At 38.3% G+C, this 26,031-nt stretch overlaps 2 protein-coding genes across 4 annotated transcripts in view; one reads left to right on the top strand and one right to left on the bottom strand.

The window, feature by feature from the left end:
• Positions 1–783: 783 nt before the first annotated feature.
• On the bottom strand, positions 784–12,568 carry nol8 (nucleolar protein 8). Of its 2 annotated transcripts, none has more exons than XM_063472904.1 (18): positions 12,528–12,568; positions 11,731–11,859; positions 11,058–11,120; positions 10,594–10,672; positions 10,138–10,294; positions 9,674–9,960; positions 8,906–9,162; positions 6,906–8,338; positions 6,262–6,465; positions 5,973–6,086; positions 5,741–5,855; positions 5,189–5,321; positions 4,999–5,082; positions 3,545–3,843; positions 3,297–3,438; positions 2,860–2,921; positions 2,536–2,615; positions 784–1,248 (listed from the first exon to the last, which is right to left on the bottom strand). In XM_063472904.1, the coding sequence occupies exons 2-18, from the start codon at positions 11,849–11,851 to the stop codon at positions 1,189–1,191; spliced, it is 3,690 nt and encodes a 1,229-aa protein (XP_063328974.1). In that variant the 5' UTR covers positions 11,852–11,859; positions 12,528–12,568; the 3' UTR covers positions 784–1,188. The 2 variants fall into 2 exon arrangements, with proteins under 2 accessions (XP_063328974.1, XP_063328973.1); XM_063472903.1 differs by having other exon boundaries at positions 2,536–2,618.
• Positions 12,569–13,053: 485 nt separating this feature from the next.
• The window catches only part of cenpp (centromere protein P), a 98,440-nt gene continuing 85,462 nt past the window's right edge, over positions 13,054–26,031 (top strand). Inside the window, exons 1-6 of one of the 2 annotated variants that reach the window (XM_063473665.1) lie at positions 13,054–13,083; positions 13,978–14,132; positions 14,207–14,361; positions 14,817–14,905; positions 17,378–17,466; positions 24,082–24,178. In XM_063473665.1, coding sequence (XP_063329735.1) covers positions 13,978–14,132; positions 14,207–14,361; positions 14,817–14,905; positions 17,378–17,466; positions 24,082–24,178 — 585 coding nt within the window. In that variant the 5' untranslated portion in view covers positions 13,054–13,083. Of the gene's footprint in view, positions 13,095–13,977; positions 14,133–14,206; positions 14,362–14,816; positions 14,906–17,377; positions 17,467–24,081; positions 24,179–26,031 lie in introns of both variants that reach the window. The other variant, XM_063473664.1, reaches the window with a different exon arrangement.

Genomic DNA, 26,031 nt, shown 5'->3' on the forward strand with positions numbered 1-26,031 from the left:
CTGACTCTTCGTTAGACTGGACTGGTTTGAGTTACGTGTATCTAATAAACTTTTTCCCATAAACTGAAAGCATTCAAATTATTTTACAAAACACAAAGGGAGACTGAAACCTCTCCTCATAGTGACTTTCATGAGGTAACAGGCCCAAAGTGGCGACAGGAGCTTCAATCTTCTCATTCAAAGTGGCTCATCTCAGAAGTGCGGAAGACCAAACTTACACAAAAACAAACAAAACAAAAACAAATAGAATAATAACAGAGGAAAAGACCGCCAGTGCTACCCCTCAGACTCCTAGTAGACACACATGTGGCATCAATTTCAAAATCCTACATCCTGAAGTTAGCACATTCAAAAGATTTTCAGAGGACTTAACCTCTGACCTTGAGGCCGAAGTCACTGGAATTTGAACTTGTGTGAGTTTAGTAGATACACCTACGATATCAATTTGAAAATCCTAGGTGTCTTCCTTCTTGAGTTATGGCATTTACAAGATTTTCAGGTAGCTTGACCTCTGACCTTGACCTTTAGCTTGAGGTCAGACTCAGGCGAGAGTTTTAGTAGCTGCACTATGGTATCAATTTGAAGCTCCTACATTGCCTCGTTTATGAGTTATCGCACTGCCCGCATAGCAGGGTGACAACAATATCCTATCAGCCATTTACAGGCGGAGGGGTAAAAATGGTGAGATTAAAAAAAAAAAAAAAAAAAATGATAATGATAAGATAATATTCCTCAAACCAGAAACAATGGAAAAGAAAATGTTTAGTTAAGTTATACCTTTCATTTCCATTTATTCTTATTTTAATTTGAAGAAGCATATTTATTTATTTATTTGTCCACTTTTATAGCAGGTTTGGTCCTCCATAAGTAGGAGCTGCTGCTTGTATGAACTCATGTTTTTCACAGCAGGTGTTACCTGCTGTTTACAAAAAACAAAAAACAAACTTACTACAAAATATCTCATCAAAACATTAATATCCACTAAAATAAACATTTAATCTGAAACTCTGGACGATCTTAAACATTCAGATGAGTTCACTGTCTTTGGCAGCCATCTGTTCTCCATCCTGCTGACTGCTACAATCAGTCCGAGCCAAAAAATTGGCACCAAGAAAGGAGAAATGATCGGTCAGGCACGAATTCAGGGCAGTGAGTGCTGAAACACAAAGACTTCATTGCCCACAATCCTCAGCTCTTCAGGGAGGACGTCAGCTTCCTCCGAGCATCCTTGTGCTTCTTGCGGTACTCCTGTGAACACAGACGGGAAAGCCGAAACATGTTTACTGAATAACTTGAGCCAGTTTACGTCTTCACTCCTACACAATTATCAGACTTGGCAAAGACATTTTTATGCACCCACAGATTTGAGCTGCATGAAGACAAAGAGTTGTGGTTGGTAATGCAGTGAATTAAACCTGTTGTCTGACAGTGCTCATAAATGCTCCCACGAACAACTTCAAAGAAAATGTTGAACTCATAAACAGTATTTTTTCAAAGCTCTAATATTTTTATCTAAGTTACTCGTCATAGAGAAAAAATTCTCCACAATCTGTCTCTTCAAAACTTTAAAACACATCTTTCTGTTCCAATTCTGTCTTCTTGATTACTTTCATCCATCACGGGCTAGAACTTTGTGAGATCATGCGGTTAGGACGACGGCTGGGTTCGCTGCTCTTGTGGGTTTCTGGGCTGAGGCCTTGCCACTGCAGATGTTTCTCACTGCTGCTGTATCTGGGTGATTGGGTTTCAAGATCATTAAGTAGACCACCTGTCAGTGCCTGGTAACCTGTCCAGCATTCATTCTCTCAAGTTATGACAGCTGGGACAGGCATGCCTGAGCTGGATAAGCACGAAAGAAAATGGATGAATGGACAGACGGGAAGCTTAAGTTTTATTTAGAGAGATCTGGTCTGCTGACACAGAGGCCTCAGCAAGTAATACAGCCAGGTATGAAGTCGAGGAATAAAGGCTTGTTTGCACAAGATGTTCCCAGTGAACAGGCTGTAAGGCCTCTAAGCTCCGTGGCATTACATGTCTGTACAGGGAAGAAGGGTGACCTTAGCACCACAACCTGTGTCTTGTTTACTTTTATTGTCTGAGCCAAAACACAAAGAAGTTGCAATGTGTACCAAATGATTTATACTTAGATTGCAGTTAGTGAACCAAATAACTCCAGAAGGTGGGTAAGAGGTGTATAAGTCACAAGTCTCTCTAACACTGCCTCACTGATTGGCACCTTAAGGTACTCAATTACCAGTATTAGCAGCAGTGGTTTTAAGGGGAGTGTAGATATGTGCCTTTTTTGGTCTAGATGAGAGATTTTACTGGATTTTTTCAGAAAAACTAAAAAACCTAGTGTTACAAAAACGGTCTGGCAGTGTAATCAAGTTATGATATGCAATGTATACCATACTGTGAAAACAAATTGTGGAGCTATGTTTCTCATTAAAAAAGAAATCTTAAAACCGAAGATTTAGCATCTAACAAGGTTTAACTTCTTGACCGGTTTTAGCAGTGTTCATACAAACTCTGTACCTGTCTGAGTGCGCTCCTCCTCTCCTCCCACTGCTCCCTCTGCTCCTCCAACTCAGACACACGCCAGAACAACTTGGGACCTTCTAAAGGAGAAAACAGTGTTCAGATCACACATCAGAACCTTTATCAATTTAAAAAAAAAAAAAAAGCAACAACAAAAATTTGGAAATCTCCACTGACATGAAACTATATTTGCAGATCTAACCAGCTGCTGGATACCAGTTTAATAAGTTCTGTCACCTCTGAGTTTGCAAAAAAAATGTACCCACACAATGTTGACTCTCACAGACAGCTAATAAGATCATTTTCTTTTCACCATCCTACCTGTCAGTCTGTCATCATCGGGGTAAAAGAAAAAGAACTCAGTGTGTGACGGCATCACCACTCTGTAAAAACGCAACAAAAATACACAAAAGCTCAGATCATACTGTATTTTCTTTGTATCGATTCAACACACCTTCAGTCTCCTGTCTGCTTTCATAACAATCTCACAGTCATATCCACTTCATGCTTTGATTGGTCAGGTGTGTGAAAGCAGCTGTGTTAATGAACCAAAAATAACTGGCAACAATGCTCTCATCTTTCTCATAGTTTCCAATCAAACACAGATTCTCACATTTCTGGACTTCTACAATTTTAGGCAAAAACAAACTGTGTTTATTAAAACAGTGCTCAGTTTCAGTCCTTGTGAAAAACCTTGGTCAAATAAAAAAGTGGGGACACATGAAGTAGTTCACAGGATTAACGTTTGTTTTTCCTACTCTGTAGTTTCAGCTGTGGTGTTGCCTTGCTCCTCATCTTCCTCCTGCTCATCCTCTTCCTCCTCTGAGCTGCTGTCATGGAAACGTGGGTCTTGATGCCATGACACCTTTGGCGCTTGTATGGCCTCTACCTTGTAGTCGGCTGTTTAGAGAAAAATGGAAAGATTAAAAAACAAACAAACAAACAAACCCAAAAACAACTGCATTCATGTATTTGGAAGATTAAGATCAGTTCAGGCTCTACCCACCTGTCTCTTTACTTCCTGTCTCTGTGTCATCTCCAAAGAAGGAAAATTTAAATCCACACGAATCCTCTTTTTCCACAATGGGAACAGAGAGCAGCGGGGCCGACTCTTCCTCCTTCTCTTTACGCTCTTCTTCTTCTTCTTCCTTCTGGTCCCAGTTCATCTTCTCTTCTTGTTGATCTGTCTCATCCTTGCTCTGACCGAACACGGTCTTCAGGTCGCCTGACACGTCGTAATAAATCTCTTTAGAAACCTCGGGAAGCTTTTGAGCTTCCTCACGTTTCTTCTTCCTGGCAGCTTTGCTGTGAAGACAACAGATCACAGGTTGAATTTTCTGGTTTCCTGCACATGTGAATGCTAAAAATCTTTATTTTATTATTGTAACTTTGCAAAAAGCATATTAAATCATTTATTGACATAAATATTGAGTACTGCACAAAACCCCCCATTACAAACATTGTTAGAATTCAGGTTTAACAGTAAAACCAGTATAATGATGACACACAGAACCATAGTTACCACAGAGTGATTCAGGCAGAGCAGTGAGGGAAGGCTGAGTGACACTTGAGCGTGCCCGAGGTCTTTTTAAGAAGCACACACCCATTGTGTTGTTTACAGTGTGTGAGCCCAGAAAAATAAAACCCTGATATTCCCTAAATGTAGTCTGTCTGGGTCTGTGCTGAGCTGACTTACAGGTAATAAAATAACTGTTATATATTATTTTTACTTAGGTAGTTTTTTGTCAAAGTCTGGCACCTACAATAATAATGATTATCTGATGTATTAAATCCATCCATCCATCCATCCATCCATCCATCCATCCATCCGCTTCTGCTTTGGCAGGGTCACGGGGGCGCTGGAGTCTATCCCAGCTGTCTTAGGGTGAGAGGTGGGGTACACCCTGGACAGGTCGCCAGTCTTTCACAGGGTTTGTATTAAATCCACTGCTGAAAATAATATCCAAACAAATGTACTACTTGTTTGACTGAACAGTGTTTGGTAGAAACATCTTCCCGCTTCTTTGGAAGAGTGCTTCTTTTTCTGATCTAGTTTTGAAGTGTTTAGTGGAAACAAATACCATAGAAAGAGTGTAGAACAGCGGTCCCCAACCTTTTTTGCCCCACGGACCGGTTTATATCCGACAATATTTGTAGCGGTGTAGCGGATAAATACAACAAAATAAAACCAGTACCGGTACCCAGAAAAAAAGAAGATTTATTTATAACACACGTGAAAAGACCCGAGCATCAACTCTCACGGCCCGGTACCAAACGACTCACGGTGGCCTGGGGGTTGGGGACCGCTGGTGTAGAAGTTTCTACTGGATTTCTTTAAAACACCAAACTACAAAATCCTAGAACTATCCATTAATCTAGATCAGCTTAACATAGTGTTAATATAGTTTATTTAGAGAACTTAAGAAAAATAGGTGGAAATTCATGTTTCTGAGGTTGTACCTCTCCTTCTTGACTTCCTCTTTCTTGGTCTCAAATGCAGCATGTTCTTCCTTGCTGGGGTCGTAATGAAGCGCTGACACATCTCTGCAAACACACAGTCACACAGCTTTAAGTTTCTTTATTTTCTCCATAGTGAATATGACTTGTTCCAGTTCAGAAGCAGCTGTGATTCAGACTGTGTGACGCTCACTTGAACTTCTTGGCTTTGCCAGCAGTCTTGCTGCTGCAGTGTTGTTGGCCAAGAACACTCTGCAGAATAGACAGGGTCTTCTTCTTCTCTTCCTCCAAATCCTCCTCATCTTCCACCAGGGTTTTCTTTGTCTCTGAATCACAAACACGTAACAAATGATTCTTAAAATCGAAGATAAAGAAGTGTGTATGATATACAACATAAAGAGGTTGTGTTACAGCACAACTAAACTGATAAAAACTTTGTTTTCAAACAGAAAATTAGCTTGACTGTTTTGTTAATAAAAAATATTTTATCTATAACATCTGTGTAATTTCAGGTCAGCTGGTGATGCTTTAATAGACTGATGATATTTTCCATATTTCAAAAGGATTTATGTAGCTTCAGAAAATAAGAGCACACCAAGGTCCATAATATCTCATAGGAAGAAATTAATGGTAGCTGTATGCATGCTAGTCTGTTATGCTGTAAATAACCTGGTCCGGAGCGCATAAAAAAACCACAAGGTTTCTCCATCTTGATCTGCTTTCCTGCATTTACCAGCTACTGTACCTGCATCCACAGTCTCTCCTGAGTCCTCCTCTTTAACCTCTTCATCCTCCTCCAGAAAGCGAGAGTCCATCCGGAAACGCTGATCTGTCCCGAAGCGAGACTGCAGCGCCATCAGCTGAGCAAAAAACAACAAAGCAATATTTAGTGTGAAGTTTCAAGTTTGCACAAGTACACGGTTGAGCTAAAACATTATGACCACCTCTGTGCAGCAGTGTGCAACTTCTTTTCTCACCTTCTGTCCTGCTTGACCCTCAAACTGAGGCTTGATGTCAAACCTGCTGCCATCCTCCTCATCTTCATCGTCACTGCCGCCAAACAGCTGAGGGCCCGATGACTTCAGACGCACCTGAAACACACAAATGCAAAGTTAAAAAACAGCCTGTTTAGAGCCACATTATCACGATCAGTTAAGATGTCTACTGATAATAATGACCATCTTTGGCGAAATAAAGGTGGATGAATGCAGCTTTAAATTCTTATATTCCAGTTCAGAGACCTTAGCTCAGCAAGTCTTCACTCACCTCCGCTTTTACTTTGACACTTTTATTTGCTGTGGCTTCATCACCAGTGGCGTCATCCTCTGATTGGCTGTCCTGGAACAGTGTCTTCCTTGATGCTAAGACCTCTGAGTCCATCCTCTGCTGATCTCCATCGTCATTACCATCATCTTCTTCATCATCAGAGCCAAATACGATGTGTTTCCCTGCTCCTGCCACAGGAGCATCCTAATGAAGATACAGCGTTTTATCATTATCAGTAATTATTATTAATAAATAATACGAATTGTGTCATAAGAAAATCTGAAGCCTTCAGCACACAAAGAGGACTAAAGTTTTATTGAAGCCTTTCTGCCTGCCTTTAAAGGTAGTGAGGAATATGTAGATATACTTGACATGTTTTTAGGTTCTTAATATCAGAAAAAAAATTATATTTGAAAAAAAAAAAAAATCAAACCATGAAATTTTACATTAAATTTGGCAATGAAAAATTATAATTCTGTGTTCTGTCCTACAGATTAGTTTGGGGGTTTTTTTCCCCAAAGAAACATCAATCAAAAACCCTTCCAAACTTCAAGAACTGCTTTGATTTTATTAACTAGGTTAAAATAATTCCAAACTAATCAGTTTATTACAATAAAAATCTTATAAACACACTGCACTCTCACCAGGTTGGCTAGTGCTCCCTGGATGACTTTTTTATGTTCTTCGGCCTCTTTCTGTCGTTGCTGTACAGCAGCCAGCCTCCTCATGTTGGCCTGTCTCTGCCGCTCCTCTTCCTCCTCAACTCCTAATACCATCCGGGGGAGTGCCGGCTCTTCCTCCTCCTCCTCCTCTTCCTCACTGGTGGAGGTTTCCCTGTTCAAAGCTGCTTTCACACCCCCTTTAGCAGAAATGACCTGCTGCTCATTCTTATCCTTTCCAGATGAGCTGCAGGATGAAGGTGAAGCCTTTGCTGCAGATTTAACATTTACAACAATCTGACTGGAGTTTACCCTCCCCTGCTTCACTTCCTCCTCCTCTTCTTCTTCTTCACTGCTAGACGAAGACTCAGTCTCAGCCTTTTCTGTGTTTACACAAACTTTAGTTGTGACTTTTTTTAAAACATCAGGAGGAACCATGTCTTTTATAATCTCTCCTTTTTCCTCCTCCTCATCACTCTCATCTTCTTCATCATCATCATCATCGCCATCATCACTCTCATCTTCTTCTTCTTCATCACTGTCATCCTCTTCTTGCTCACTGCTGTCTGAAATCTTAGTTTCTGCATGATTCTGGTCTCTTACGCTTGTGATGGTTTTGCTGTCTGTTTCTTTGTGAACCAGTTGTGTAGAATCAGAGTTCATCTTCTGTTTTTTAACCTCTCTTCCTCTTCCATCATCCTCCTCCTTGTCTTCCGATACCTCATTCAATGCTTTTGTGCCCTGGAAGGCAGGCAGTGGTGCTGACGTGACAGCTTGTCTTTTCCTCTTTTTCTTCTTCTGTTCATCCTCGCTGCTGTCGTCCTCCATTATCATGGCGAGGATCTCTTCAGGGGTGGAGCCTTTCTTTGGAGCAGGTTGCTCTGCAGGAAAAGACGTGAAAAGCGTTTCTTCTTCTAGTCTAGCTCCGAGGAAGCTGGGAGCTACAGTCTTTGAGTTCTGCTGGGCCTCCTCAGCTAGCCTCTGCAGGTCGGCCAGGGAGATCTCCAGATGGGTGACATTAGAGAACATGGCTTCATAATCAGAGTCTGAACATGAATCTACCGAGTCTACTTCATCACCCTCATCTTCCTCATCACTATCAGACTCTGATGAGGACGGCCTTACGACAGGGAGGTCACGAGTTTTCTTATTTAGCTTCTGTTCACTAGAATCCCTCTTTTGCTGCACGCAGGACGGTTTTCTAGAAGTAAGGTGTTCTTCATCATCTGTTGATCCGTCCTCTTCCTCTCCAGCTTTTCTCTTCTTCTTTGTTTTTCTCTTCTTGTCTGTGTTGTTTCCTGAGAGGTGCTCTGCTGTTGGGGGAGTATGTTTCTCCTGACATTTAGCAGGAGGAGGTTTCCTCGATGCAAAGAGTTCATCTGTGTCAGCAGAGTCGTAGTCATCCTTGTCTTGATCACCTGGAATCACAAAGAGGAAAACTTGTTATTCCAAAGATCAATTTTTTTCTGGGATGGAGAAAATGACGATGATTCACTCATATTTAATTCTATTATTTTTACTGTAGTGACTTTTGACATAATTTGGTACTGATCAGCGTCACTCAATGAAAGAACATCCCTGATATCACTGTTTGAATAAAGCTAATACCGCACTCTTCCCTAGAAATCCACACACGCACTACATAGAATTAGCAGTCAATGTGCCACAAAAATCCACAAATAAAAATCAGGTTACTTGATGTAATCTGTTTAAGAATTTGGCATCTTTTCTGCTCGTCAAAGTATAAATCAAATTATACAGAATAAAATCTGTGGCTTTCATGATTACTTCAGTACAACAGGATCCTGTGTGAGAAGTCTTTGTTATTGCATTTTTGCACATGTGAACCTACATGTGCATTTGAAAGTAAAATGAATAAACAGCCATAAAGTTAAACTCATCACTTAGGTAGAATTTAAACATAAATAATGACAAATTTGAATTTTTAAAACACGCAAACTGCCTGATTCAAACACATCTGTTACCTTTGCATGCAGATTTTGCTAAGAAGTCATATCCAACCACTTCCAGATTATCCTCCTCCACCTCCTGCTGCTTTGGTGTAACATGGGAGGTCTGCTGAGCTGCCACCAGCCTGCAGATTTCCTCTTCTGAGTCGGCATCGCTGTCAGTAAAGTGTGTCCACTTCTTCAGTGCCAGTCTGTGGTCGTTTTGTTTTTCAAATCCGTTGGTGAGCTGATGAGCCTCAGCATGACTGACAGAGTTGACAGGGTGTTCAAATCTAAGGTAAAGCAACAAAAGGAAGGGACACTAAATATTCATAAACTGGTATTCCAAAAACCCAGAATCCATGAATCAGAACGGATTATTGAAAGCTTGCAAAGCTCTAGGAATTCCCAAAACATTTAAAATATCTGGAAATCTGAGAATTAAACAAAAATGGAAATATGGAATGTCAGGAACAAGTATGGACTTCTAACAAGTTCAGAAACCAGGTGGCTTGAACAACACAATAAGTCCATTAGAAGTTTTAGCAATTAAAAAAAAACTTGTTATCTTAACTCCAGAAATAAATATGTCAGAATCACATGTACCAGCAGATATCCCTCATAATTCCAGAGCTAACACCTGGGCACCCCAGAAATTACAGAAAATGTCCAGGAGGCAAAGTGGATCGAGGAAGAAAATCTAAAATCCCAGAGTCCCTCGGAGACAGAAACCAACTGAGACCTTGTGGATTAACCAAATCAAACCTGGTCTACTGGAATAGTCTGAAAAGGTCACATGGATACCTGGTTCTGCCAGAAACATTGTCTGTCCGACTCTTCTTGGGTCTCCATGGCTCACATGGGGGGAACTCCCCCCGCCTCTTCTTACTGATTTCATCATCCCCACCCTGGACCTCCCAGGTGAGCTGGGTCACAGGTGTGGCCTCATCAGGGATGGTGTTTCGGTCCAGTTTGCGAATATTGTGGCTGTATTTTGATGGGTCGTACTTCAGGTTTCGAGATTTGCTGCCTTTCTGACTTCTGAGCTGCAAGATGGGGAGGACCCGTCCGAATTTACTGACCACCCAGTCCTGAAACCAGAGGACAGTCAACACCAACCTTAAACCCTTAAAACTAAAATGTAATAATTTATGTTAAGGGGATTCAATTTTTAAAAGAAGTGGTTTCCACATTGTGACTAGATGACCCCACAAGAGAGCAAGTGCATTCGTTATACTCATGTCTTAAGGGAAAGAGTATGACTAGACCTTGTGTCCTGGGATTTCAGTCCCCGGAACCGCAGCCTTCATGGTGAAGTTGTCCACACCAGCTTTACTCAGTGAGTCCAGAAGCTTTTGTCTCTTGTCCTCAGCTGCAGGCTGTTGGAGACGCTGCTCTGCTGCCTCCTGCCGCTCCTGAGCCAGCCTATGACACAAATGCATCATCATACTTCTACCACCTTTATGTATTTAGTTAATACAGAGCTTTTTAGCTCTCAAGCTAACAGAATTTTCTACAGATACAGAGATCAAATTTTTAAGATTGGTGAACATAAAAATCCAGAATTTTCAAAACAGACAACCAACATTTGTGAGCCTTGATATTAAAAGTCTAAGTAAAAAAAAATTACCCCCCTAATAATTCAATAATTTGTACAATAATAATTTTCAATTTTCTGTTAGTGTTAGTGTTAGATTTACATGGCGAGATGGACGTGGTTGTACCTGTGCAGGAAACTCTCCTTTGCTATTTCAATCTGCAGAGTTCCCCCTTTCCATTTAGACTTGTTTAGCACTGTCAGGCCTGCAGAGGAAACACACCAATCTCATAATGCAACAGCTTTTTTTTTTTTTAAATGTTAGTTTAGAAAGCAGACTGTAGAAAATTTACTCAATGGTCCAAACAACACAAACATAATTCTCACTGAAAGTGTTAATTACATGTTTAGATGAAGGCTTCCTTCAGTTTGGCGGATGACGCATATACACAGACAACCATTTGCACTCACATTCACTCCCGCATTCACACCTATGGACAATTTAGAGTTTCCAATTAACCTAACCCCACTTACTTAGTGGGGATGACAACCCTTAAATCCTAAAACACATGTTTAGAGTCAGAAGGTTGGGGTTGTCACTGATAATGACTTAGACCTCAGGGGGTTAAATCTGAGGATATGGTCACTTACATTTCTTCAGGTCGGCATCTGAAATACTGATGTTGACGTAGCCAAAGGTTTTATAGGGAACACCTGCAGGAGGAACAATATGAAGATGTATGAATTCATAATGAACAAAACATAATGATCATAAATCTATTTCCGATTATGTTTTTTCTGATTCATTTTTATTGTCCCTGACCAAAAAAAATAAATAAATAAAAAAGTAAACTAAACTTTCACAGTTGTATTGAAAATCTTTTTAATGTTCAGAGCAGCCCTGACATCTTGCACTTAAGCATCCCTTGTAAATAAAGTTGTAGAATTTGTGGAGTGCGAGAACAACAGCTAAAGATTTTTTCAATGCAAATTAGATGTAAGGAAGTTCAAACTTTAAGTATGTTTTCTTGTTTTAAATAGAAATGCACAGTAAAATAAGAAAATGCTTTAGAGTTTAGTTTTCTTTGGATTGTAACTTTTAACAAATAAAGTTAAACATAAATGAATGTCGCTGGTTCGTTAATATCAGATGCCTTTCAATACAACAACTGTACAAGTACCTGATAGTGACAGTGCTGAATGTGAAAGGTGATTTCAAGTCTCAGAACATGAATAAAATTAGATAAACAGAATTTAAAAATCAACATCGTTACTGTCACCATTCTGGCTGTCAAAGTGTGTCAGTGTATACTGGATTCCTGACCTTCTGGGTCTTTCCTGGTCCGGAGCTCCACATCCTCAACGGCTCCAAACTTTCCAAATCGATCCTTCAGATCCTTCTCAGTGACCGTGTGGCTTAACCCACCGACGTACAGCCGCCGCATTGCTGTGACTGTAAGTATAAGGTGGCTACACTTTAAAAAGCTTTGTAAATTGATGTTCAGCTGACCTACCAGGCATAGTAAGTACACTATCACTACCTCGCATATTTTACACATTTATAAATACTACATACATAACCATTTGTAAAACATGCAAGAAAATCATACAAAAAATAAATTCATATTCAAACAAAAACCGAAAAGCACATTTAATGCTTCTCATAAATCTACAGATACTCTCACTGCTCGCATGAAAGATCAGGCCAGATGAGATCTGCTCGTCTGTACGGTTCTGAATTGTGTTTTACTGTTTCTAATATTGTGTCCTATCCATTGCACTGCACATTGTGCTTCACAGTATAATACAGCACAATCCAACGAAATTACAAACCAAAGACTTCATAATAACTTTAAAGCTGAAACATCTTTTAAAGCAGCGTCCAAAATGAATAAACTTAAGAGGACTGGACTGAGAGCAGAGCCTCAGGTTTTAGCTGTATGCAACTGAGTGGATCCAGTAAATCCATTTCAGCCTGGAGAAACTCCAGACATAGAGCATAACATAAATCATAGAGCGTCTACTACATATATGACCTCTAAGTAAGTCGATTTATAACTACTCTTATTTGTTATCGCGAGCATTTTTACATACAGAGTCCGAAAAGCTACAAATGTTTACCTCACATGTATCCAGCTGGTGTTACCACAATTTCTGTCCGGACCTGAGGTCCTGCAGATAAATCCGTCCGTAACATTTTTCTCGGGAACCACCCAAATGTTCCGAAAACTCAACGGTGGTTTAAAAATTAATAAATAAACGAACTCGCTGCTAAGGGATGCCGGTACATTTTTTTAATTATAAAAGTGTTTACTTACAAAAGCTAATTAACATATAATTGTTATATTCCATTTTATTGATAAAGGGGAAAAAATAATACGCACTAGGTACAGCTGCGGATTTCCATTATTTCTACGTGGGGTGAAGGAGTCACCCAAATTCCTGGTGGGCTATGATTTTGTGGCTCATTTGCGATGACAAAACACTTCTGTGTACTTTAAAATGCAAACATGTATACAACAGTAGTATTTGTTTTAACAGAGCCATAGTGCTGGCGTGACTGTTATTCACGGAGGCAATTTCTTCCCCCCTCGGATTTTAGAAAAGTGGTAGAATCCAGAGGGCGCGAGCTTCCGAAGTGCTCGGTTCCATCTGCGAAGAAACGGAAAACAAACAGGTAAATTTCAGGTAATCATTACTTAATAATGGCAGAACTCTTTTATATCAGCTACTAACATAGAACTGTGAATTGTTAAAAACACTTCTTCTTCACAACGGAAACAGCTGTGGAAAGTTAGCTCGGCAGTTTGTCCTCAATTTAACGTTGTTGTTATTTTTATAGTGTCTCGTTAGCCCCGATTTACTGGTTCAACTAATGAAAGCGTAACCACTTTGACACTTTTTTTTTCTTGCTTTAGACTATTTGCAAGGCTGTGGAGTGCGTTTATAGTTTAAAAGTCTCGAAAAAGCACCTCTGTAAATTCAGTGGTGCTGTGTTCACTTTTCACCGTTTCAGTAAATTCGTTAGTCTGACTAAAGTTAATTGAAAGGGAGAGGATAAAATAAGGAGTTTCACCAGTGTCAAATAAAGAGAGATTAATTTTGAATTCAAATGCAACGCTACCCTATTAGTCCAAGAGTCATGGATTCATATCACTTCACTTTGCAAAGCTGGATTAACCTAAACTGGAACAAGCACCCATGACGAGAGAGTTAAGAGAAGGAAAGTAGGGTTGTTTGTGGTAAAACAGTGATTCTCTGTTAGAGTCAAAACCATTTCTTTATTGCATCCAATAATTAGTATAAAAGTATTGATTGATTAGAATATTAACAGATATTAAATTAAAAATGATCAATGTCTGTAATATAATGAAGTTGATTCAACTTTTCAGATTGAAAATATGTAATTCCTCCAAATACTATTTTTTCCCCCCTTTCTTTTCCTGTAGATTTGTGGTTTTAATCTGTAAATTTCAAATTGATACTTTTTTATAAGTTATAAAGTTGTCCTGGCAAACAAATATGTGTGTGTCTTTGTTTTAACTAAATCATTTGATTTTTATCCTTCAAGATGGAGAAGATGAGTGATGAGAACACCAAGGAGGTGATGGTGCTTGAGTCTGAGATCGAGCGTCTTCAAGCTGAAGTTGAAGCGCTGCAGCACCAACAACAGGAAAACAATAAGGACATAACGTTCCACTACAGCGGACAAATGGAAAATGCTCTGTGAGTTTAATTTTTGTTCCGCATTATGTGAAATCTGTCTACAGCTTTATATCATAAATTATTTGCCTTCACAGAGCGTTCATGTGCGGACAGAGACAAGAAGGAGGGAAGGAGATGGTGATGTTCAGACTCAAAGAAGAGGTGGAGGAGCTGGAGGAGGATGTGAAACTGCAGACAGAAATTAATGGCATCACTTTGAACAGCTGCACCACAAAGACTCTACAAAACAGTAAGAGCAGGTTCTCAAACCACAGTCTTCACTGCCATCTGACCTGTTATGTATTAAATAGAAGATTAAGATTCCATCAGAATATAAATCTGATGCACCTTAATTATTTATGTCATTTAGTGTTTTAATTTGTTTCCTGTGTAGTTTAGTATATAATGTATTTTTATTTATTTTTTGTTGTTTGATTTGTTTTTGTTTGTGTTTTTGTTTGTTTTTTCCCCATTATCGACAAGGTTTTGATGAGCTAAACAATATTCATTTGATTTGTGCCTGCATGATTGACAGTGATCAAAAACTTATATGTGACTGTATGCCAAAAAAGACAGGCTTCTACCATGAAATAATGCATGAACAACATTCTTTTGGAACACAATGCACTGTAGGCTTTAAGGTCCCTTCAGTGGATTTTGGTATGAAATGATAGATCTAAAAATAACTGCATTTGTGTATGTTAGGTGGCAGAAAGCTGGTTCAGCAGCTCTCTTTGTCGGGTAACTGCTCTGAACTGGTCTTCCAGGTCGAGTTTCAGCTTTCCGAGATCAAGGTGAGTTGTTATATTTCCTTCCGTTCTTGTTTATGGATTGTAGCTTTCCTCCGGACTGAAACTGTTCACCGAACTCTCGCTTTGATTTTTGCAAGTACTTTTCAGCTTATTTTATCTTGTGTCCATATTTCTAACCCATCTAGTGTCTGATTTTCTGCTTTTTCTTTACTACATTGTGCTATGTTGTCTATTCTATTAACAGGGCATTGTGCTCATGATTAAAACCTATTATTATTATTATTATTATTATTATTATTATTATTATTGTGTAACCATATATGTAGCTGTCACTGTGACACAGACTTGGTGTTTAAGTCCACTTGAGTCTGCATGTTGTAGATATGTTGGCTCAAATACTCAAAATCTCAGTCTTAATAAAACTTATTATTTTAAAAATTGACTAAAATTGTGGCTTTAGCTTGGAACTGTATAGATTATTAGTTGTTATTGTTATAGGCTATTATTATTATTAGTATTCACATGTATCTCTACTTGTCTTATGCACAATCTGTTTAAGGTTTTGATCAGACAAAGACTGATGTTGCCTTAATTTTACTCCACTTTAATCTGCGGCAGATGAAACTTGTTTCAATCTTGAACTAAAGTAGAAAATAAAGTATATAAACATTCTCAGAGACAAAAACCATACTGAAATCTTTCTGGATCGCTGTGTCCAGCCAGCAGAGGGTGACAAAGCCATGTTAGTGTTTCACTGATGAGGCAGAGTGGTGTTGTTTTACAATTCTTTTGATGATGTCTGATATTCAGTAACATTAATAAAACAATGAATATGATATTCATCAGTAGCTTACCTGGGAAATGTTAACATGTTTTAAAAGACTGCAGGTGCCTGAACACAGTATCCTCCTAAATGATTTGAAACTTGCAAAAATGACTAAATCAGGTTGGATATAAAATTAAGTTTTAGATCCAACATCATATCTAGGCTTGTTAGAATCCCGTTTTTGACTGTCACATAAAAAATAGACAATTCAACATCAGCTAATAGTGTAAATGTAAAGTTAACAGTAATTTTAAATTTATTGTGCAGTATAATGACCAATAAACCAGCTTCATGTTGGTCCAGAAGTCTTCTGGTTTTAATTTGAGCTCATTTGGCCACCAGTGAAGCTGGGTTTTAGGGATAATGTATATAAGCTGTTTCGTGAAGTAATTTAAGATGCAGATTTTACCCATACCTTTTGACATAAGTAACTCAGTAAAGACTTTAATTGTTTGTTTTCTGTTTTTAATTCTAGCTGCACTGACTATTAGAGCAAGCAGATGGTTTTATTAAAGCTTTTCTCCTACATGGCTCACAAAATGTTATTAAAATTACAATTTTCCAAAGGGTTTTAACTTGTTTTAATGAGAATAGTAATTGTTTTGTTGATTTGAAACCGTCTCTTCTTACCCTTAATTGCAGTTTAATGTTTACTGACCTTTTTTATTGCACCTTAATGTGGACTAGCACAACTTCCAGTAACCTTAAATTGTTTTGTTTGTTGTAACACATTGAAACCAATCATGAGCGTATCTCCATCCATATATATACACACACATATATATACATACATATACACACATATACATATACATATATATACATACATATACACACACATATATATACACACACATATATATATATATATATATATAACACCTTTTTCATTAACACAGAGAAAGAGCTGTTTAGTTGAAGCCAAATTCAGCATGAAGGCTGGTGGGGTGGGGTGAAATGGCTAGCCTAACTCTGTAAAACATTTAGAAATTTAACAAAGGTTAGATAAAAAGCAAGGTTTTCTTGTATATTTAGTTAAAATACAAACAGGTGAGTAAAAATAAAACACATTATGGATTGTGGATACTTTGAACTATTTCTTTAGAGCATCAACTGGGCCCTTGGCTTTTCCTGAAAATATTTTCCCCAATTTAATAAGGCTAAATGATCAGTTTTGTTTTGCTTCTCACATTCAGGGAACTGAAAAACAGGCTTAATTTGTTAAGCTATTATGTGTCACCGCTCATCTGCCCATTGTTTATTACCCAGATTTTGCTCCTGATCACATTAACAATGATGAAAAGATATGTTGAAAGTGTAGTTTAGAAACTTGATCCGATTATATATCAGTTAATTTGTAAGACCAGACACTGAACTGTAAACGCTGACTCAGCTGTTTGAATCTGTGAGAGAAATGAAACCAGTTTAATTAAAGAATAATTATATAATAGAGATTAAAATTCAAGAGGAGATTTGAAGTTCAGTCACTTGTGTTGTATTGTTTTCCTTTTGTGAGTTCTTATAATTGGACAATAGTGAAATCCGAAGGGCCATGCATGACATGTCAGCGTGACATTTTCTTAATCTGACAAAGTATTTAAAGCAGAGCAACACAGAAACTGGTCACTGTAAATAAAGTGACTCATTGTGCTGTAACTGAATAATGAATTGTGTGTTCTTTCCTGCAGGACAGTGAGAGATCAAAGAGGACCGTCGGCGATCTGAACGTGGTGCTCGATTCAAGTGACCTGCAAAACTTCAGCAGCTTCTTGTCAAGGTGAATGAATTAACAGTTAACCTGTGTTCTAAAGAACTGTACTCAAAGGCAGAGCTGTTCACTTCAGGAAGAGCAAAACATGAAGAATCATTTAAATATTGAGTAAATGGCATGTTTTTGGACAGACATTTCTTAAAGACATTTATAGTGTTCCACCTGGTTGGTCACAAGTGACAGAAAAAGTAATGTAATGGATGAAAAATTAGGTCTAAATAGACATGCTAAATACACATGTTCATTAACTTCCATACCTTTGGCCAATTACTATGGTCAGTTTCTCATTTATTTACACTCTGTCTATCTGTCTTGTCCAGCTCCACATGTTTAATATTGGTTGTTATCCCTGTCAGAATGAAGCTGCCTGTATAATTTAACTTAAGTGCTTATTAAAGTAGATGAAATTGTCAAACAGCAAACGTCTCTCTTCAGGCCGAACCTTCTCACTCACACTTACTCATTCTTGGTCTCACAAATGGCAAGCCTTTCCAAAGACGAACTCAAGCACAGGTGTTACTCATTACATTTATAAAGGCTGGATTCCTTCTAGGTGTGTTGCATACTGGCACAAACACCTGTAAATGGAGCAGAGCCATCTATAATATTAATTACACCCGCTCTTTTCCTGCTGTGACTGTCCAATGTATCTGAGCTGAATCTGGTCTTATTATAGGTTTACTCAGTGATGTTTGGAGCTTTAGTCACTGTTTTTTCCCCAGCAGGTGCTTTTTACACAGCAAGAAAAAAATGTTAATTGCTATCAAACCCACTGGGTTGCAAATTATATTTCTGTCTAGAATCCCCATTTAACCTTTAATAAGGTTTCTTCTTGTCTTTAAGTAATGTTCCACCCTTATTGTCTTCTACCAGCTGAGAAGTTCAGGTTTATATTGTAGGGTAAAGACCCAACAATATTAGAGGGAACACCCTAAGAATCCCACTGTCACCAAGTGCTTCCCTGATGGTAAAGGAGAAACCTTTTAACAAGAAGAAATGTCCAGCAGAACCAGGCTCAGGGAGGGCCATCCATCTGCCATGAGGGGAAAGAAAAGAGAGCCGAGGGAGAGAGTCAGAGTTTAATCATTACTAATGCTGGTTTAAACCTCTAAATGCAATAGTGATGATTAAACACATGGAAAGAAAATTGTTGAGTGAAGAAGAAATACTTGCATCATTGGAAGCACCCAGCAACCAAAATCTATTGCAGCATAACTAAGAGATGGTCTTGGGTTATCTGGTCTAGCCCTTACTGTAAGCTTTATCAAAAAATAAAGTTTTTAACCTAATCTTAAAAGTATACATAGTGTCTCTCTCAAATCCAAACTGGGAGCTGGTTCCACAGGAAATGGACCTGATACCTGAAAGCTCTGCCTCCCAGTCTACTTTTAGAAACTCTAGGAACCACAAGTAAACCTGTAGTCTGAAGCTAAGTGCTTTTTTGGAATAATCTAATACTGTTAATATATGACAGGGCTTGATCATGCAGAATTTAAGTTCAGGATTTAACAGTAGGCCAGTGAAGAGAAGCTAATATGGACTGTGGAAAATGTTTGACACCATGGTCTAGTGAAACTTTCGGTTTTGCTTGTGTGTTTAACAAGAGAAGTGCATGTTTCTTTAAAAACTATAGCTAGTAAGTAAATGACAAGTTATTAACAGTGCCTACGCACGTATTTGTGCGTAAATCAAGTGCATGGATATTTCATGAACAAATCAGGATTTATTAGTATGTTCATGCCTGAATTTGTTCGTACTCTACAAACAAATTTAGAGGGTTTTTGTGGCCAGGCAGGTGGTTGTGGTTCAAATATCTCACTGTTTCAGTCTGCATATACCAAGTGCCCTTAAGCAAGATACAGAACTCAAAATTGCTTCCCATGCATTCATCAGAGTGTGACTGTTGTGTGGGTGAATGAGACGTGGTATATAAAGTCAAGTAGAAAAAGAGTAGAAAAGTGTTATAGAACCAGTCCGATTGCCATTTACCACAAATGATGGGCTGGCTCTGTTAGGAAATTTCAAACACAAGTCTTTAAACTGAGTTCAATATACAATCAATATAATTTTTTTTAAAAAGTACTACTAATAGTAATATTAAATATTTTTATTATTATATCTTATTATTTCTTAGATTATTGAATGTCCTCCACTTGTAAACAATTGATGGTGGTGGAATGGCTGATGTCAAATTCTTTTGAGATCTTTTTAAATCCCTTACCAGACTCATAAGCAGCCACAATCTTCTTTCTGAGGGCATCAGACAGCTCTTTATATCTCACCATGGCGTTCACTTCAACACTTCAACAGTCAGGAGCACACCAAACTAAATCTGAGGTTTAAATAGGGTAAGGCTCCTTAAAAATCCTGGTTAATGATGTACTGATCATGTGCACCTGACAAGATACACCTGTGTGTGTGATTTTAACCATTTTAAGTGGGATAATATGCGGGGGTGTCCTAATTTATTCCTCACCAGAAATTGCATTCTTTTAAAATTACATTTCACATAAAGTTTTAAAAAGGCTTTTCTTATTTTTTAATTGTTTAGTTATATTATTTGGATCCCCCAGTGTCATTAAAATTGATATTAAATATCCACATCTCCAAATATATTTTAAATATACAGGCTTTCAAAGGGTGTCCTCATTTTCTCACATGACTGTATATTATAGTATTTTGCTGTGCAGATGAGCAGTTTTCTGCTGTAAAATCAAACTGATGTTCTCTTTGTTTGTGGATTATAGACTAAACGTGGTTTTTATATACCCAGGTGCATTTTCTGTCCCTAGGACCGCAATCTGCCAGAAAGCGCCTGGTCTGTCAGTGAATCAGCAGCAAAGAGCAGAAGTCTGATTTGCTCTATATCTGAGGCCAGACCACATCTGGATTGTGTGGCCCAGTCTGAAGAATTTGGCAAACAACAGATGGAAAAATACTTGAGATAATGATTCAAGACACTGGTGCCTTGTCAGAAACTCTGTGTGTGTGTGTGTGTGTGTGTGTGTGTGTGTGTGTGTGTGTGTGTGTGTGTGTGTGTGTGTGTGTGTGTGTGTGTGTGAGAGAGAGAGAGAGAGAGAGAGAGTCTATCCAAATCAGATGGATAATCTTTGTAAAGTCAATGTGGTCTGAACTGTTGAAGATAAATACTGACAGTAGGACCTTTGTTCATTGTATTAAACCAGCGCGCATATATTGTTTTCACATTTGTCCCACTGGCTCGGTGAAGTGATCTCTTAACTCTGTTAGTATTAAAAGTAGCACAGCACTTCTCTGTGGCCACCCATGTTTTGATAGTATTCACAGTGCAGTACAGAATCTCTGCAGTTACTCAAGGCTGTAAAAAGTGCTGAAGGTGAGAAAGATCCTGCGGATTGTCATTATTAGCTAATAATGAGTCATTTTGTATCTGTATTGAGAGCAACTTTCAGGCAGGTGAGGTTATGTGTTGGCAGCTGTACAGCAGGTTACAATACAACTGTTTCAGGCTTTTAAGTCAAGTTTAAATAAATTTGCTATGTAATATCTTGGCGTCTTCAAAACCGAGAGGTTTCTTTGTTTTCGGGGGTAACTGATGTGAAACACTGTTGGTGTTCTGCAGTCTGGGATAGATTTAAAGGACTGGATTTAAAGAAGATTACATCAGACAGACTCTTTTATGGATGTTTGTCGTGTGGAGATCCAGGCCAGCTTATTTATGAACTGTTTTGACTTCTAGCCTCCAGTGGGGGAAACACCGTCAGGCTGTCAGTTTTCTGAAGTGCAGTTTAACTTGTCAGACTGATAGTGTCAGGAAATTGTGCAAACTGTGTTGAGGTCATTATAGGAGCAGGAGATATTCATCAGCTTTGCCTCTCAAAGACAGATTTGTTTTTCCAACAGCTGTTGCTTTAAAGGTGCAGCAACTGTTATGTCACGTGTGCATCTTTTTGTACAAAATGCATCCAGTAATTTGGAGAACTTTGCATTATTAATCCTGTAAGTCCAAGTCATCATCGGTGATGACCCCAACCATATCCTCCCAGTATGGTTTGTTTTTTGTTTTTCCTTCCAGATCTTACTTGATAGCAAGCTGATTGGATTTACTACCAGTGTACACAGAATATTTTATCGATTCTTCAGAAGCAGTAGGACTAAATCAGTCAAACTAGGCATTGGTCCCATTCTCCCTCTCTCTTCCTCTCTCTGTCTTTCTGGTACTCCTCCATTATATGGCAGGGTGCTGCCATGTTTCCATCAGGTCTGTGTGGAATAACATCATCTGGAAATTTAACCCGGCTGCCGTCTAGCCCCGGGCCCCCATGGAAAACTCTGGAAATCCTTTAACTGAATGTCCCGGTTTCACTCAGACAGACCAAAACAAATACTTTTTTTGCCATTTCTGTTATGACATACAACACATTATATAGAAGTAGGCATTTTTTTTTGCAAACTACCTCTTTAGACAATGTATTTCTTGTATAAGTATATTAAAATTACAATTAAGATTAATCACCAAGACAGCTTTCTAAAACCTGTTTTTACCTATATAAGTTATAATAATTTGACAACAGTCATTTAAATGGATCTGTCAGGACTCCCTTATTTGTTTAAAGGTTTATCTTGTTGAAAAAGCATATTCTCAGGGCTTTTAAGAGGTTTCTGAATTAGTTAGGTGATATATTTAGAGGGAAGTGTTGGTGTTATGAATGTATTTCATGGCAGAAGAATGTCTTACCTGAGCCTTTACAATCTGCTACAGGCTAAACCGGCCTCATAAAACAATTTTACTGCTGATTAACTTTGACATAAACAGGCTCAAAACAAATGGTAACAACTTGAAGTCTGCAAATAAAACTTGCAAACTCTCCAGCAATATCTGAACTTATAATTGTATATTTTAATCGATTGCAACTTTCACTTTTATTCAGGTCAATATGGTGTCTGGAGCAGGGCGATATGACCAAAATTATTTATCACGATATACATTTGAAAATTTGCGATAACGATATAACTGACGATATAATTGACACTAGACAAAACACTTTACAACTCCACAACTTTATTAGTGCAAAAAAAAACCCCATCAATGTATTTTCACTTAATCAAGCAGCTGTTTTTTATGTGCATTAAAGTAATATAAAAATTTAACAGTGCAAATGCAAATTCCTTGCTGACAGTTTAACCAAAAGGCATTTCCAGTGGAAATTGGCCGACATATCCTCAGCATAACCATGTATAATATCCACAAAACTTAAAAAGAGGTTATACACACACAATACGGTAATATTATGTTGCAACACAGTACGTATCACTCCGCGAGGCTCCTGCCTACGATAGCCGTAATGCTCCAACAATCCATCAAGCGGTGCAGGTTCGTAGCTTAGCAAGGTCGTACTAAATCATTCGACAGGTTTTTGAGCGCCGTGTACGACATAAAATCGTTTCGAGGTCAGTAAACACAACCAGAATTCATACATAAGGCACACGGGATTATAAGGGGCACTGTCGACTTTCAGAAAAATCAAAGGATTGATTTTAAGTGTGCCGCATTTTCCAAAAAACACGGTAATAACGACGGCCCACTAGCATGCTCTACCAAAAATAGTGCTTTGTTGTGTATCTAACGGACGAAAGCTAAACCAGTTCCACACCACTGAAGTTGCAGCATTTTTACAAACCAATTCTGGTTCATCCGTTTCATTTAACGATCCACTTTCGCCCTTCTCATTCTCTGTCGCTGCCATGCTTTTTCCGCCATGTGCTTATGAAAACAAAGGCACTGCGCATGCGGTTTTACCCATATTCTATCGCGATATTTCATTTTCTCATTGTTGCCCAACATTATACCGGTATTACCGTGAACGGTATGATATGGCCCAGCCCTAATGGTGTCTCCTTTTTACAGAACAGTGGAGAAATCACAACATAGCTTTTATGTTCATTCTATGTATTTATTGCATGAAATTGTTTAGGTGCTGTCGTTAAAATTATAACATTAAGAAAACCCTTATGGATTACTAAGGTGTTATTTTCTTCAAGATTGTTTATACAGACATTAATGGCAGTAATGATTTCCAATTGTTGTAACTTGCCTCATTCTCCTCATACCACCAACCAAACAAACCAACCTGACACTCTAAATAAGCTACAAAATTTTCCTGCTCCCCCCTTTGACATCACTGCAACTGCTTTCCTCCACCACCACAACCAGCCAACTGTAGGCTGCTGGAGGATATTTACTCTTACATAAAATAAATTTGTATGGAGTGACTAGCCTGGTTTATGACCAACTTCCTGTCAAAGTAATAACCATACCATCAAGCTTGTACTGTGTTTTAAGTGCAAACTCTCAAACAATAGCACACTAACATGCATGCACACTTTGAATCAGTATTTCCAGGATACTGTTGAGGATTGTGATAGCTTAAAAAAGTGTTCTTAATGATTTTTGCATTCTGCCTTTGTTGGCCCAGTAAGGGCGAATTGGCATACAAAAATCAAAAGGAGAGAGGTGCACAAGGTCCCTGTTTGGAATCAAACTATGAATGTTAAACTCATGTGGCATGGGCTGGAGCCATTTGGCTACTTGGTGGGGGGCTTAAATAAACTGATTTAGTGATCTGTGCAATGTAATTTCAGGGTAGAGGAGAGCAGGGATCTTCTGCTATTCTTCAGGACCTTAAGAACTTTTTCAGACAGATGTGATGACCGAAGCAGAACTTTCCAACAATTCAAAGTAAGTGAAAACACACATGCACCAAAATGGACGGTCCGGCAAACTCGCCCTCACAAACCTAACAAATTTAACCACCTGATCTGTACGTCATGAGCTAACAGAGTAGCTAATCAGACCTATTCATATTGCCTGTAGGCATCCTCCTCTGCTTTTGAGCAGGCTAAGTAGGCCATTGTAGTCGATAATAAATACAGAGTGATCATGTAGACATCTAGTGGTATTGTGAAGAAGTGCACATAGATTATCTAGATAAAGAGCGGTTTGGTTAAATGTGAGAGAAATTTAATGGAGACATATGTCTTAAGGTTAAACTTGGTGAATGTACAAAGAATGGCTATGTGGATACCTAGGTGAATCGATATAGGTGGAAAAATGTTCCTGTTGATGATTCATCATTTAAGGTCACCTTTTTATTCTATGTGAGTTGTCTTTTTCTGTTATCTGATTTTCAGAGAATATTTTTTATAAAGTGAAAATAGTGAAAATACAACACCTCCAAAAAGTGACACTAACTACAGAGATAGACAATTGAAGAGGAATGAAAAGCGTAGAATACCATGGGTTAATGCAGTAGGTATGAAGTGGTGCGAGCATGATAATGTGAGATATGAGGGTGGGACTTTGTTGAAGAGGTAGCAATGAAATATCAAATAGTACATCAAGCTGCACAAGCAATGTGGAACCTATTCTTCTGTTCACTTGGAGAATGCAAAGTTCTGCCAAGTTGGCTGAGCTGAAGGAGGATTAACCCACATTTTCCATACTGGTCTATGTGCTCCAAACTCTTATTTTGCTTTACTTGCATTTTTTCATGGAAAAACAAATTTCCCGCCATAACTGTTTTGCTGTTATGTATTCCATGCTCTTATGACACACACAGACAAAACATGTACTTGGAGGAATAAACATATAAAAATACAGAAGCACAGGAGCTGACATACATCTCTGCACAAGAATCCTAAAGTTTTTTCTGGCTGGTAGCATTAACAAGGCAGTTTCTGTTGTACACAACAACAGGTATAATTAGCAACATACAATTTCAGTGCTAACTGGGTTTTCTGTATTGTGGATAGGTAGTTGGAAATTTCTCCACACATGCATAGACCAATACCCACATGCTGAGTTCAGCAATTTTTGTTTTGCTGTTTGTGTTTATTGTGCTAGTGGTTTGAATTAAAAATTGACTTCTGTCTTTCCAGTACTTTATTATGACCAAGAACTTACTATCATTAGCTGGAGCATGCACACTTGTCTAATGTACAAGCTGTTACTTGCCTCGAACACAACATTGTTACTTATCCCTGGTGTTTTCTTCATCCACAGTTCTTTGTATTTGTAGTCAACTCACTGTGAACACTGATTAACGTTGATGGTTGTGCCATCATTGCAGCTGTCACAAAAGGACTGATTGTCGTTCACTATTATCAGTATCTTCTACTATTCACTTTACTATTGTAATAAATGTGTAATTGACACATAGTAGCTGTCAGCAGCTTGAAAACATCGTTGGAGTGGGCAAAGTACATATTTAACATGGTTGTGAATTTTCTAAGTAAATATAGAAATATATTCCATATATATTCTTTTGACATGAAATTCACCAGATGTTAGTAACAACCATCTAGTCCACACATCCAAAGAAATCAAACCATGTGTAATGAACATGATGCAGCCTAATCAAAAATGAAACGTGTTTGTCCCGTTTAGCAGTGATATCAACAAGTAAAAACTAAAGTTACAAACCAAAACCACTTATATATGACACCTCTAAAACATCATTCATGTTGTTGTAATATATAATTTATATATTGAAAACAATATTATTTTTCGAAATTAACTGGCATTTCTACAGT

Source organism: Pelmatolapia mariae, linkage group LG5 (assembly GCF_036321145.2).
Source record: "Pelmatolapia mariae isolate MD_Pm_ZW linkage group LG5, Pm_UMD_F_2, whole genome shotgun sequence".
Taxonomy (NCBI): Eukaryota; Metazoa; Chordata; class Actinopteri; order Cichliformes; family Cichlidae; genus Pelmatolapia; species Pelmatolapia mariae.